Raw genomic sequence first — 14082 nt, forward strand, 5'->3', positions numbered from 1 at the left:
TACCACTGGCTAAAATCTCCCCCTCAGTGAATATAGCCAGAAGCTAAAATCAAAAACTCCTGATATGAGGTGCCATGTTCCAGGAGATGTTGTTCCAGAAGAGCCAACGTGGTTAAGTGATTAAAAGCCAATGCACTGTAATCTGGAGAACCAGGTTTAATTCCCTGCTCTGCCACTTGAGCTGTGGAGGCTTATCTGGGGAACCAGATTAGCTTGTGCACTCCAGCACATGCCAGCTGGGTGACCTTGGACTAGTCACAGTTCTTCAAAACTCTCTCAGCTTCACCCACCTCACAGGGTGTTTGTTCTGAGGGGAGAAGGGAAAGGCGATTGTAAGCCCCTTTGAGTCTCCTACTGGAGAGAAAGGGAGGATATAAATCCAAACTCTCTCAGCCTGCCTAGCACTGATTTCCACACCCACTACTGAATGGATCTGTTTTTTATCCTTTTTTGCCCATTCTCAGAATTATGGAGGAATGTGAGAATCATGATGATTGAGCATGGAAGTACTCTCTCTATTGTCTGTCTATTGCCTGGGACAATTGCCTTCCTCCCCTTTTCCTCTTGTAGCCAGGTAACTCTGGAAAATTGAAGAAAAACTGTCTTGGGAGCCTTCATTTTAACACTCTGGATATTACTAAAATATTCCTGCATATTTTCCTGAATCGATACCTGGTATTCTAGAATCCTGAATAATGTTTTGGTTTGTTTGTTTGTTTGTTTGTTTGTTCGTTCGTTTGTTCGTTCGCTTGCACATTCATTCGTTTGTTTGTTCGTTCATTATATTTATATACCGCCCTCCCCCGGAGGGCTCAGGGCAGTGAACAACACACATAGGTAGAGCACAATAAAACCAAAAACTAAAATCAGTTAAATATTAATTAATTTGGCTCTATATAAAATAACACACACACCCCCATTAAAATGCAGCACACTAACCAGCGTAACAGATGGCACCTACTTTAGTCAACACTGGGGGTCACAGCCAAAACAACTTCCACATCATGTTGAAGACGGGATAGCTAACAGAAGAACTAGAGAGAATGCACAAGTAGTCCTTCAATTATGATAGTACCAGATCATAAACCACTGCTCTCGTGTTTCTATGTGCTTCTCTTGCTGAGGCACATGGAGCTTAAGGTATGATACCGGTAATTTCTTTGACTGAATTATATCAAAAAAATACTGACAAGGTCTTTTTGGAGTATATTTTTGCCCTGAAAATATTCAGGTGTAAAACTCCAAACCCCACACTATGGATTGAAGGTTAAATGCCTAATAAAGGTTGTGTTGTGTTGTAAATTCAAGCTTAATTATTCATCATTTTGGTTGTATAGAGTTAGGTACAGAAGGTGGGTGGAGATCAGATGCAAAAATTAAAACATCTGTGTTTACTGTGTTCAACATAAGATATTGGTGGAACATCCAGGAAGAAATACCATCAACATATGATCATTTCTTTCTTCACATGTAATACATGGATCTTGTTTTTTACATATTTTTTACTTGACTATGACTTTCAGGTTGTGATACCAAAAGTTATTACCTTACTGGATAAACAAATAAACAAGCAGCTCACTTTTCGTTATGATATTGCCAAAGGATATGTTCAAGGTGAAGAAAATATAAGTTGTTTAATTGAGCAGATAGCTGGCAATGAAAGAGTTTATAGGGTGAGTAAATATATATATATTATAATGAAAAAAGTAAAAATTATTTGTGACAGTGTTCTTAATATAAATTATTTTAAACGTCATTTTAAACGTCAACAGTATTTTTAGAATGATTCTGCATAGTGGGATCACAAAACACTATTGTGTGCAGATAAAATATCAGTGTGGATGAGGAGTGTGGGTAGATCATCAACATATCTGGTATCAAGCCCAATAGCAGGGAACTGTACTTCAGAAAAGCAGTTTATCTTCATGGCTTCTGTGCACATGAGACTACCCACATGAGACTATGCATGCACAGTCCAGCCATGGAGATTAGATTGTTACGCTTCTGGAAGAATCTAAAACTAGAGTACTCCCACTCTATTTTGGGATGTAGTCTGATCCTTTCCCACTGAAATGATCATGTGAAGAAAAGGGAGAAAGCATTTTCCCCCTCCTACTGCCACCACAGTAGTAAGATGTGTTTTCTGCTTCTGGTGAGAAATTTCCTTCAGGCACCTTCTCCCTGAAGAGAAACACAGGCCCAGCATGGAGGAATACACGTGGCTGAAGGGTTTGATAGCTGTTTTTGGCCTAGGTACTCCCCTAGTCATGCACTCACACACCCAGGATTTTACTGTCAAAAAAAAATTCTGTCAGGGAAATTAATATATAAATGCTGCCACTAGAAACTGAGGTGAAAAATATAACTTATACAGAGGCTTTTTATAAATAAACACAAATGCTAGATTCTCTGAAGATGCCAGCCACGGATGCAGGCAAAATGTTGGAGAAAATGCTACTAGAACACAGCCATACAGCCTGGAAATCACACAATACCCCAGTGATTCCGGCTGTGAAAGCCTTCGATTTTGCCACCCGGGGAAGGGACCTGTACACTCTGGTTAAACGTGAAATAAATGCACTGAACAGCTTCTTTGTGGATAAAATTATTTTGGCCATAGCCAGAGACATGAAGTACAGGAAGCAAAAGGCGCAGCATGGGAGGGCTGATCCATGCAACTGGGCAGCCCGAGTGCTGTCCCCCAGTGCAACTGATTCCTCGAGCCTGTCTGCTAGAGGAAATATCATCAACAGCAAAATTAGGGGGAAAATTCCATTTGGGCAGAAGGCCTCTGTCTGGACCCCCTCCCATTTTGCTACTAAGGGACACAAACCTCCGTAGCCCCTGCTGGGTGTTCTGACCAATGGATTGCTCCACCTCAATCTCTTAAGGAGATGTCATAAATAGGGTTATCATACCAGCTTCCCCTTCCAAGCAGATCACCCCCCATGCGCAACCCACCAAAGAGCCGGGGGGAGACCCCTTCTCCCTTCCCCCTGCTCCTGCCAAATGCTTCCTACACCTCAAGCCAATCACACTGCCCTCAAGCTATGAAGCCACAAGCCCATACCCCATTGACACAGGTGAATGCCGTCTTCCCTAAACAGAATTTCTAGTCTGAATGAAATGTTGTGGTGAGGCACATACCTGCCCCCCAATTCCTGAATGAATCGCAATACTGTCCTGTAAGTCTTTACTCTGGTCTGGTTGACCCGATCTGGTGCCCTGGCTCCTCACCAGGAGCAACGTTCCAGCAGGTGGAACCAGAATAAAGTGGTTCCGGGCATTAACCAGGTAATAGAGCCGACATCCATGAGGATCATCTGGAGCAATTGGAAGCGTCTGACCATTGGTATGTTGTTCTCGCCAAATTGAAGCAACAGAATGTGTGGAGGATCGAAGACTCCCATTTTGTGCTCCCATTTGAGAACAGTGTTGCACTTCCCTGTAACTGTTGTTTGTAGAGTGGTCATATTTCAGGCACACATACCCTCCTGCCCGCCCATTGTGGTCTGTTCCTCAAGTGTGGCAATCTGCCTGTGTTATGACCTGTTTTGACTGTGGCAACTGGCGGAGAATTAAGGGGAGTGCTCCCTCCTGTCCTCACCTCTGATTGGGCAGGATATTTTTCTGCCTAATAAGGGGGGGAGTGAGAGGGTGTGCTTGGAGAGTTCTAGAAGGATCATTGCTAAAGGTGACAAGTCTTCTACTATAGTTGGCTCTGCACAAACACAAACCCATGTGTGCCTGCACAGAAGAACATTCTATGAACAATAGTTACAAGCACAACTTGTTCTTTCTTTAAACTATATGTACTGCTTCTGTCATCCGGGGAGAGGGCAATTATTTATTTTGGTTTGCAAATTTTTATGCAAACCTGGGTCTTTTCTCAAGTTTGCAGAAAGATCTGGCTTGTCTGTCTATGGCCCCAGACTCTGAAGTTAAGAGTCCATAAATGGGCCCACACTGAGAATTAGCTGTACTGATAATTATTATTGTTTAGTGACAGTACAAAATAACATCATGTTGCAATGGAGTTATGTATTTTTCTTATAATATATGTTTCCATTTCTTTAAATAAAAAGGATTTAAAAACAATATATGATAAGAACAAACAAGGAGCCATGAAGGAATTAGGTAAGCATTTAGAGAAGCATCTTACACTACAAATTTTTATGTTGTAATTAATTATTTCTTTGAAGGACTTTACATTTATTTAGTCCAAATATCCAGAGTTTAGATAAAACTTGCTTGATTGCATTGTTTTTAGGAGTCAATCAATTTTATACCAAAGAATTGATCTGAGACAAATTTTTCCATCATTCTCACAGTGGGGAAATTTTTCAGCAACATTGCACTCTTTGGAGAGTCTTTGTGGGGCTTGGGGCACTGGGTTTTTTTTAGGTAGATACACCAAATTTGCAGTTCAGCTGCTGGTGTCTCTACTTACAAGAGTTTGATAAAGGTTAGGTCAAAGGGTCCAATTTTTCCTCTTTTGGGTCCCATAAAATTGGGTCCCCTGACATAATCCTTACCAAAGTCAGAGATTCTTGTAAAGACAATCACTAGCAGCTGTGCTGCAAATTGGGTGCCTCTACTTCAAAAACCCACTCTGCTTGCTCTGGGCCTTCTATCTAAGGATAATCTTCTTATTTGGACTCTCTGGTTAGTTTAAAGTTATGTAGAAATTTAATGCATTCAATATTTAATTGCCCTATTTCAGTGGTTTTGTTGGGTCATCTGCTAAGGATCAATTTTTCAGGCAATGGATTTCTTGGTATATATCCTTTTGCAATGCCTTTATATGTCCCAACAGAGGCTAAAATGGATTGTACCATTTTTTGTAATGATCTATGTTTTCTTGAGCAACTTTAGAGCAAAAGATTCAGTTACTCTTCGAGGACTCTGTCCCTCAATGTACTTATTTAGTTGCTCATTTTTAGAAGCTGCAGAGAAGAGTCGAAGGGAAGTGCTTTTACAAATGGGTCTTGTGGTTGTATCATCAAAGACCTCGGTATAAGAATAGGAGATTAGAACGAAAGAATATTCTTTGAGTTGCATCCTGCAAAGGAAAGAGTTCATTCATCTTCCATGCTATCTCATTTATACCTCTTGCACTAAATTTTCCTGAGTCCTGTTAAACATATCCAATACAGTTTCTGAACAAATTTGTTTACACAACTTCAAGAAGGGACCCCTTTGGGGGTCAAATGACTCTTTCACAGGGGTCGCCTAAGACTCTCTGCATCAGTGTTGTCCATCTGTAAAATGGATAAATGTTAGGGTTGGGGGTCACCACAACATGAGGAACTGTATTAAAGGGTCGCGGCATTAGGAAGGTTGAGAACCACTGATCTAAAAGAACAAGTTCTCCTAGAAGCCTGCCTGAGTGGTAGAAGAAAGGAGCAGATTGCTTTTCTTTCACACCTCAGGACATTACCCTGTACTATGGCATTTTGACCATGAGTGATGTCTGACTCTCAGTATACAGTTTTTGGTGGTCACATAGTATTAAATGAGGAAAATGCAAATCAAGCAAGGACCAGCTGTACAAACTCCTTGCACTGGCAGTTTTTGGAATTGAAAAATATTATTTATTTAGTTTTCAAGAATCATACAGACACTGTAATAGTGTATGAACAGTACTGCACAGATAGTGTTACTTTATTATGCAGGTGGGGTTGTGAAAGGATGTCTTGGAGGTCACCATCTATTGCAACTAATATCAGAAGCATTTAATGCCCTCTATTCTGACATAGGAGCATAGGATTTCAATTTTATCATCCTTGTCTTCCCTAGGACAAAAAGTAAATAATAAGATCAATATTTCTTTTTGCTGGTTTTACCTTAGTTCCAAAGAGATTGGGGAAGAAAAATTCTTCAGAGGAAAGAGAAAAGGCATAATATCCCACAATCTGTTGTGAAACCATGACAGTTCCTCCTCATCATTCTTGAGGAATTTTCTTAATAAAAAAAGGGATGTTAGCCAGGTAAGGTGTGTTAGTCACACATACTCCTGTGGCCTCATCTTGAAAAACCTTTTGATCACTTGGTGCCACTTGAAGAGCTGTAGAAGGACCTCTTTGGTCACTAATACTAGGGACCACAGATCCAGCACATCTCTCTCTATAAAAAGCTAACAGTGTTTTTGTTGATGACAGTATGCCTCAGTAACTGCTGGGCCAATTCCCAGTCACTATAGTCAGCCAGGCAAGAGTATTTTTAGATGTTCACATATCTGAAATTTCACACCTGGCCCAGGTAAAACGCCTTTTTCCTGGCGCTCCCTGGTGAAGGACATGCAGCTGCCTGTGTGTAACTGTCACCCTTAGAATGTCCGTGCTGCTTAGAATGTTCACTCAAATGGCCAGATATGAGCAGTGGAAACAGTACATAGGCAGTAACTCGAGTGGAAGTGAAACACATACACACAAGGGAGAGGGGAGGGAGGGAGAAGAAGAAGAGTTTGGATTTATATTCCCTCTTTCTCTCCTGCAGGAGACTCAAAGGGGCTTACAATCTCCTTCCCCTTCCCCCCTCACAACAAACACCCTGTGAGGTAGGTGGGGCTGAGAGAGCTCTGAGAAGCTGTGACTAGCCCAAGGTCACCCAGCTGGCGGGTGTGGGAGTGTACAGGCTAATCTGAATTCCCCAGATAAGCCTCCATAGCTCAGGTGGCAGAGCTGGGAATCAAACCTGGTTCCTCCAGATTAGATACACGAGCTCTTAACCTCCTAGGCCACTGCCACTGAGAGGGAAGGGTGGCATCAGAGGTGGGATCCAGAAGGTTCTCACAGGTTCCCGAGAGTAGGTTACGAATTATTTGTGTGTGTCGAGAGGGGGTTACTAATTGGTAATTTTGCCACGTGATTTTTGCCTTAGTTACACCCCTCCTCTCAGCAGTAGCATGCAGAACTTGAAGCAATCTAGCAGGAGGTGCACTGGCATGTGTGGCAGCCTGCGCCTGTGTGCATTCGTTTCCTGCCCAAGGACCGGCGCAGCGGCTGCGTCCTTGCCACAGCCCCGCCCAGGAATGCCCCACCCCTGGAATACCCGACCACGCTCCCGTTGTGCCACGCCCAGCCCCATTGGCGCTATGCCACAGTTTGAATCCCATCACCATGGGAACCTGTTACTAAAATTTTTGGATCCCACCACTGGGTGGCATGCAAGGGAAGAGAGGGAGGGAGTGGAAAGGGATGGAGGGGGAGGCATGCAAGGGAAGAGAAGTGAGAGAGGGGAGACAGTGAGGGGTGGCATGCAAGGGAGGAGAGGCAGGGGGCCCAGCATCTTGATATGACCCACCCACCCTAGCAGAGGAGAAGGGAAGGAGGGGGAGGGGTGGCATGCAAGGGAAGAGAAGTGAGGGAGGGAAGAGAGTGAGGGGTGGCATGCAAGGGAGGGGAGGCAGGGGGCCCAGCATCTTGATATGACCCACCCACCCTAGCGGAGGGAAAGGGAAGGGAGGGAGGAGGAGGGGGCATGCAAGGGAAGAGAAGTGAGGGAGGGAAGAGAGTGAGGGGTGGCATGCAAGGGAGGGGAGGCAGGGGCCAGGCAACCTAGATTCCCTGAATACTGCGGTTACAGTTAAGAAAACCAGGCACACATTACTCAGGAGTAATCTCAGTACAGCATACTTTGAATGGCTGCGTCGCACCCCTCAGAGAGTTTCCTCAGAAGCGACACCCATTGCCACCAACCAAACTTACTCCCAGGTAAAGGATCATGCCAGCCAGCCTAGATGTATGGGAGGGGTGCCTTTCCATTCCCCCCCCCCAAGGAATGCGGGCACACACATCACTGAGATCGCACAGTATCAGGCTGCGTGTTTGCATGAGCACATGCTGCTGGCATCTGCAATTGATTTGCTGCTACTGTTCCTTTCCCATTTCACCACAATAAGCCACAGCATCGCGTGGCCGGGCCATGCTAGTATTACATATATTGTGTAGATGTACCCTCAGGCTCAAGGTAAGCACAAGGCAGCTGTCTTACTCTTCCCTCACGTTAAAAAACAGGACCAAAACAGCTACTACCCTGCTTTTATAGCTCAGAAAGGTGTTCTACCAAGGCACATGGCTGTTCTTGAGTTGACAGGGAGAGGCACTCACCTCATCATACTTTCTGAATGATATGGCTCATTTCTGGGGATAGAGAATGTTTATATCCTAAGATGTGCTTCTAGTAGCTTGAACTAAGTTTTTTTCTGCAATGGATTTTGTGCAGAAATTTGTGTTGGATATGTTTAATAGGATTGAGGGGACTTCATTCAGCAGGGATACTTCTCAGAATTCTAACAATTTTTCCATTACTGTACAAAGTTGTCCTTTTACAATGTGGCAACTTTCTCTTGCTTCCACCTCACCTCACAATTACAGATAAAAAATTGACAGATAAGAAGAATTTACAGATATCCCATTCATTAAGAAAAATCCTGTTGAAATCAGTGAAACTGATTGACAAAGTTCCTCACCAGAGACTATTGAGAAAACTCAGCAATGAAGGAATAAGAGGGGAAGTCCTCCTATGGATTAAAAACTGGTTGAGAAACAAGAAGCAAAGGGTGGGTGTAAATGGGAAATTCTCACAATGGAGAGATGTAGGATCCCCCAAGGATCCGTTTTGGGACCAGTGCTCTTTAACCTATTCATAAATGACCGGGAAGTAGGGGTGGGTAGCATGGTGGCCAAGTTTGCGGATGATACCAAATTATGTAGTGTGGTGAGAACCGCAAAGGATTGCAAAGAGCTTCAAGCGGCCCTTGATAAATTAGGTGAGTGGGCTAAGAAATGGCAAATGCAGTTCAATGTAGCAAAATGTAAAATGATGCACATAGGGGCAAAAAACCCAAACTTCACATACATACTACAGGGGTCAGTGCTATCAGTCACAGACCAGGAAAGGGATTTGGGCATCTTAGTTGATAGTTCCATGGGAATGTCAACTCAATGCATGGCAGCTGTGAAAAAGGCAAACTCTATGCTGGGGATCATTAGGAAAGGAATTGATAACAAAACTGCAAAGATTGTCACGCCCTTATATAAAACAGTGGTGCAACCGCACTTGGAGTACTGTGTTCAGTTCTGGTCGCCACATCTCAAAAGGATATTGAAGAGATAGAAAAAGTGCAGAGAAGGGCAGCAAGGATGATTGAGGGATTGAAGCACCTTCCTTATGAGGACAGGTTGCAGCGTTTGGGATTCTTTAGTTTGGAGAGGAGACGTCTGAGGGGGGATATGATTGAAGTCTATAAAATTATGCATGGGGTAGAAAACGTTGACAGAAATTTTTCTCTCTTTCTCACAATACTAGAACCAGGGGCATTCATTGAAAATGCTGGGGGGAAGAATAAGGACTAATAAAAGGAAACACTTCTTCACACAACGTGTGATTGGTGTTTGGAATATGCTGCCACAGGAGGTGGTGATGGCCACTTACCTGGATAGCTTTAAAAGGGGCTTGAACAGATTTATGGAGGAGAAGTCAATCTATGGCTACCAATCTTGATCCTCCTTGATCTGAGATTGCAAATGCCTTAGCATACCAGGTGCTCGGGAGCAGCAGCAGCAGCAGAAGGCCATTGCTTTCACACCCTGCATGTGAGCTCCCAAAGGCACCTGGTGTTCTTATGTTCTTAACTGAATGAAATGGGGCTTAAGAACATAAGAAAGAGCCTGCTGGATCAGACCAGAGTCCATCTAGTCCAGCACTCTGCTACTCGCAGTGGCCCACCAGGCTTGCAACAGTTCCCAAGTAAATAAGGGTTTTCATAAAAGGGATCAATGATTAGAATAGTAAACATTACTGTCTAGGTAATTTTCAATAGTTGAGCTATCATCAAACATTTCTTGCATGAAAAATTAACTTTTTTGTTGTTTTAGGACTAATTCAGCATGAGTATCCAGAAATTGTTACTGCTGTGAAAACTAAACAAGCGGTCCAAACAGTGCTAAACACAGCTTTTGAAACTCTTAAATTCATGGTTTCTGGAGGAATTGTTAATGAACATGAAGGGAGAGAACTGCATCAGGTACTTTTTTTAAAAATGCACAGATAGATATATGGTATATAATTTACACATTTACCAAGCACATTTATGGTGGGGCTGTTTTGGAGTCAAATGCTTTTGCAATAAACTCTTTAAAAATACAGTGCAATCCTAAGTTCTGCCATCATTGCCGCAGTTGGGCACTGATGTAAAAGGTTTTGTTAATGACTAGATAACAGGAAAAGGAGTGTGTAAAGGGGCATGGGGAGATGCTGAAAATAGTTTTGTGCAGTCATGGGTGTTCTCTACTCCCTAGAAGATGTGCCTCCCAGCAGCCCAACCATGCTGCCAAGGTCAACCCCCAGGCCAAGTCCCAGGCCACCCTTGCTAGACATTGCGCAGGAGGGGGGCTGCCAGGGTTGACGATAGTGTGAGGGCCATGTTCCCCAACAACCTCTCAATAAACACCCATCCATATCAATGTCCCTTGCAACAGCTAGCAAGCCCTCCAGATATGTCACAGCCACATCATAGATGCTGCCAGACCTTTCATGCACTGGTGCCTCCTGGAGAAAAAATCTCATGACTTGCAGAAGGTATCCAGCCATTCCCACTCAATTGCTAATCACATGGAAGAGATGGTGGTGGGAATGGATGAGCTGGCTGCAGGCCTCATGCTTGGGACCCAGGAAAGGGGTCAGAGTTCCCTGTATCACTAGGGCCTCCAAGGGTCACACCATCTATCTCTGAAAGCTGCTGTCCCCCTCGTTCCCCTGCACCCTCCCCATTCCCTCCCCTTCCCCATTGCCTTTCAAAGATATCAAGTCCACCCACTACATGGCCTTGCTCTCAGCTGTTGCCCAGATATCCTGTGATGCCCAATATCTACAGGATGACTGGCCCAGCTGCTTCAGTTTGTCTTGTTGAGATCAGGGCATGAAGATGGTCCACCACATCAGCTGCAAACATCAGGGAGAAGGGCCTTAAGGTGAGGGACGAGAGAGTGGTGCCTCTGTCCAGTTCTTTAGCCACAGCATCCTGCTCCATGCTGAAACCCAGACTCATAGTCACTTCACCTCTCTCAACTGTGGCTCAGCAGCCCAGGCACTTCAGTCCACCTCCCTGTCATTGAACTCCATTTCCTCCTGGCAGCACAATGGAATGGATGTGGCAGCATAATGGCAGCACAATGGACCCTCTGGGAGCTCCATGAACATCACTTTGTGCTCTGTGATGAAACAAAAATGTAATATAATTATTATCAATTTAGTATTCCAAGTCAGATTTTCCTGGGTTGTTTGGTGGTCAAAATCTAAATTTCCAAAACGCAACACGGGTTTGTTTGAGCTTTCAATAACTCTTCCTCAGTGAAGAAATCCTCAGTCAATAAGTACATTTAGCCAAGTTGGGACTACATTTCAAATGAATGGTACCAAGTTCCCCTGATGGCAATTTCAGTTGTATGACGTACTGAGGAGGAGTTATCGAAAGCGCAAACAAACTCGTGTTGCATTTTGGAAATTGTTGGAAATTGTCCATCACAGCTCATTAACAATGACTTTGGAGATTCTCATAGAGGAACTTAGATACAGGTGCAGCCAATTATATTTGTGGTTACGGTGGTCCTGAAGCTTCTAATTAGCTGCATAGGCTTGACAGTTACGCTGAAGTTTACTCATTTGGCTGGACACTTGAAGTTTTTGGAGTAACACTATAATTTTTGATATAGATCATCATGATCTTGATTGTACACAGTATACCACCTATGAAGTAATGGAAAGAGACATTATGGTTAGCTTCTATGAACAACTCTGTTCTGTGGACTTATATAAGGTTCTATATTCAAGATTCTTTCTATATATTAGATTGTTATAATTTATTTGTACACTGTTACACTTGAGGTGTTATAATATACAGTGTTGGTTTAGGAAATTACTAATGGTATAATATACTAGAATGATGCCATTGCAGCACCAATGTGCAACTTTTTTGCATTTTCTTGGTTCTAGTTACTCGTTGTTGTCTGTTCATATTGTTACTATATCTATTTCCTTGGGGATTAAATCCTCACCAGGGGACTTACCAGAGGCTAATGAAACAATAAGACCTCTGACCTTAAATTCAGTGATTGGGGACCATTATGATAGAGTACATAGGTTGCAAGAAAGAACCTGTGATGGTAGATCGTAGTCCAAGGAAGAAGTGATGACAGAAGCATTAAAAATATTACTAGAATGCAAAATCCAATATTTTACCAAGATTTGAGCTTCCATTAAAAGTAAAAATCTTACAAATCCAAAAGAAATACATTCCCCAAATCTCATCTCTTTCTTCTCATGCACACAGGTTCCTGCTATAATGTTTTAGCATGTTTATGTGTTTTTTGTGTGAGCAGTTATTCATAAACTGATCGGAGAGAAATAAGGTGATTTATAGATGTTTCAACTAAATTGTGTTGAACCCTGTTGCATGTATTTAGTCAATATTTTACTTGTAATTCTGCACTCATGGTCAAACCACCCACTGCGCAGATTGATTAAAGGTTTTAAAGCTTTTTCATTAGAGTGTGAAAAATAAGCTATTTCTTCATAATATTTAATATTGTTGGAACTAAACTGCATCAAGGTTTGATGCTGGGATAGCAAATCATCTCCCATCAGAGCTTACACTAATTTGGCAAATACCTGATCAGATCACTGAAGTTTTCTTATTCTGGTCTAAGTTCCTTCTAAAGGATTCAAAAGAACAGGGTTCAAAAGAACATTGTTACTAAAGCTCAGTAAGAGTCTTAACTGGCAATGATCACTCACAATTCTGTTAACAAACCTCAAAACAAATAATATGATACAATAACGATGAAATAGCGATATAATCGATAACACTGGCTTTTCTGGTAGATAAAAAAGTAAAAGTACCAATTGAGCTGTCCAGTATAGAATCATGCAAATTATTTAGCTAGTAAAAAGACAGAATTTGTTAGTAGCCCTTTCCTGGGATGACCAGTCCAGGAAACAAACCTGCTCAACAACTTGGCCATTTTAATCAGCTGAGGAGTCAGATCAACAAAGAGACTAACAGGATAGTGATTTCTTTTGAAATTTTCACTGAGTGAAAAAAATAAGAAAATCTTCAGGAAATCTGGATTATACAGTGTATTCCATCACCATCCTCAATTCAAAGAGAATAAATTTACTCTAATCTGGAGAACCAAGTTTGATTCCCCATTCCTCCATAAAAGTGGTGGACTCTAATTGGTGAATTAATTTGTTTCCCCACTCCTACACATGAAGCATGCTGGGTGACCTTGGGCTACTCACAGTTCTCTCAGGACTCTTTCGGCCGCATGTACATGTATATCTCTGTTGTAAGGAGGGGAAAGGAAGAAGTTGTAAGCCACTTTGAGACTCCTTACAGTAGATAAAAGCAGAGTATAAATCCAAACTACTACTGCAACTATTCACTTTCTGCCAGCAGCCTTTGCTTTGCTGACTTTAATGGAAACAAGATGTGGCTGGCTGGTATCAAATTGCATGCTTTACATGCTGGGAAGAGGAAACAAAAATTATATATATATATAAATATATATATATATATAATTAGAAATATATATATATAATTAGAAATATATATATATAATTATATATATATATGGGAGATGAACTACTTATATATATATATGTGTGTGTGTGTGTGTGTGTGTATATTATATATATATATATATATATATATATATATATATATATATATATATATATATATATATATATATATATATATATATATATATATATATATATATATATATATATATATATATTAGTAGTTTCATAGTAGATAAATCCTCATTTAACTAATCTGTACGAAAGTGCATATTTTATGTTAAAATAATTTTAAGTTAATTTGATATGTAGAAGGGTAATTTATTTTGTTTAGATACTCCTATTAAAAGAAAAACAGCTTGCAATGCTTCCGCCTATGATTGCACCACCTACTGCAGAGGAACTTCTATACAATATCGTATGGTTACAGAATGACAGAGACCGCATAGACTTTATTAAGGTAATATTTAAATTCAAAACCTTGCTGTCAAATAT

At 41.7% G+C, this 14082-nt stretch overlaps 1 protein-coding gene across 1 annotated transcript in view; it reads left to right on the forward strand.

Moving 5' to 3' along the window:
- LOC125426302 (sodium/hydrogen exchanger 10-like) overlaps positions 1-14082 on the forward strand; it is a 146446-nt gene that overhangs the window by 86161 nt on the left and 46203 nt on the right. The window contains exons 18-21 of the mRNA XM_048484560.1: positions 1524-1673; positions 4086-4137; positions 9882-10030; positions 13922-14047. Coding sequence (XP_048340517.1) covers positions 1524-1673; positions 4086-4137; positions 9882-10030; positions 13922-14047 — 477 coding nt within the window. The remainder of the gene's footprint in view (positions 1-1523; positions 1674-4085; positions 4138-9881; positions 10031-13921; positions 14048-14082) is intronic.

This window comes from Sphaerodactylus townsendi, linkage group LG02 (genome assembly GCF_021028975.2).
Source record: "Sphaerodactylus townsendi isolate TG3544 linkage group LG02, MPM_Stown_v2.3, whole genome shotgun sequence".
In the NCBI taxonomy this organism is placed as follows: Eukaryota; Metazoa; Chordata; class Lepidosauria; order Squamata; family Sphaerodactylidae; genus Sphaerodactylus; species Sphaerodactylus townsendi.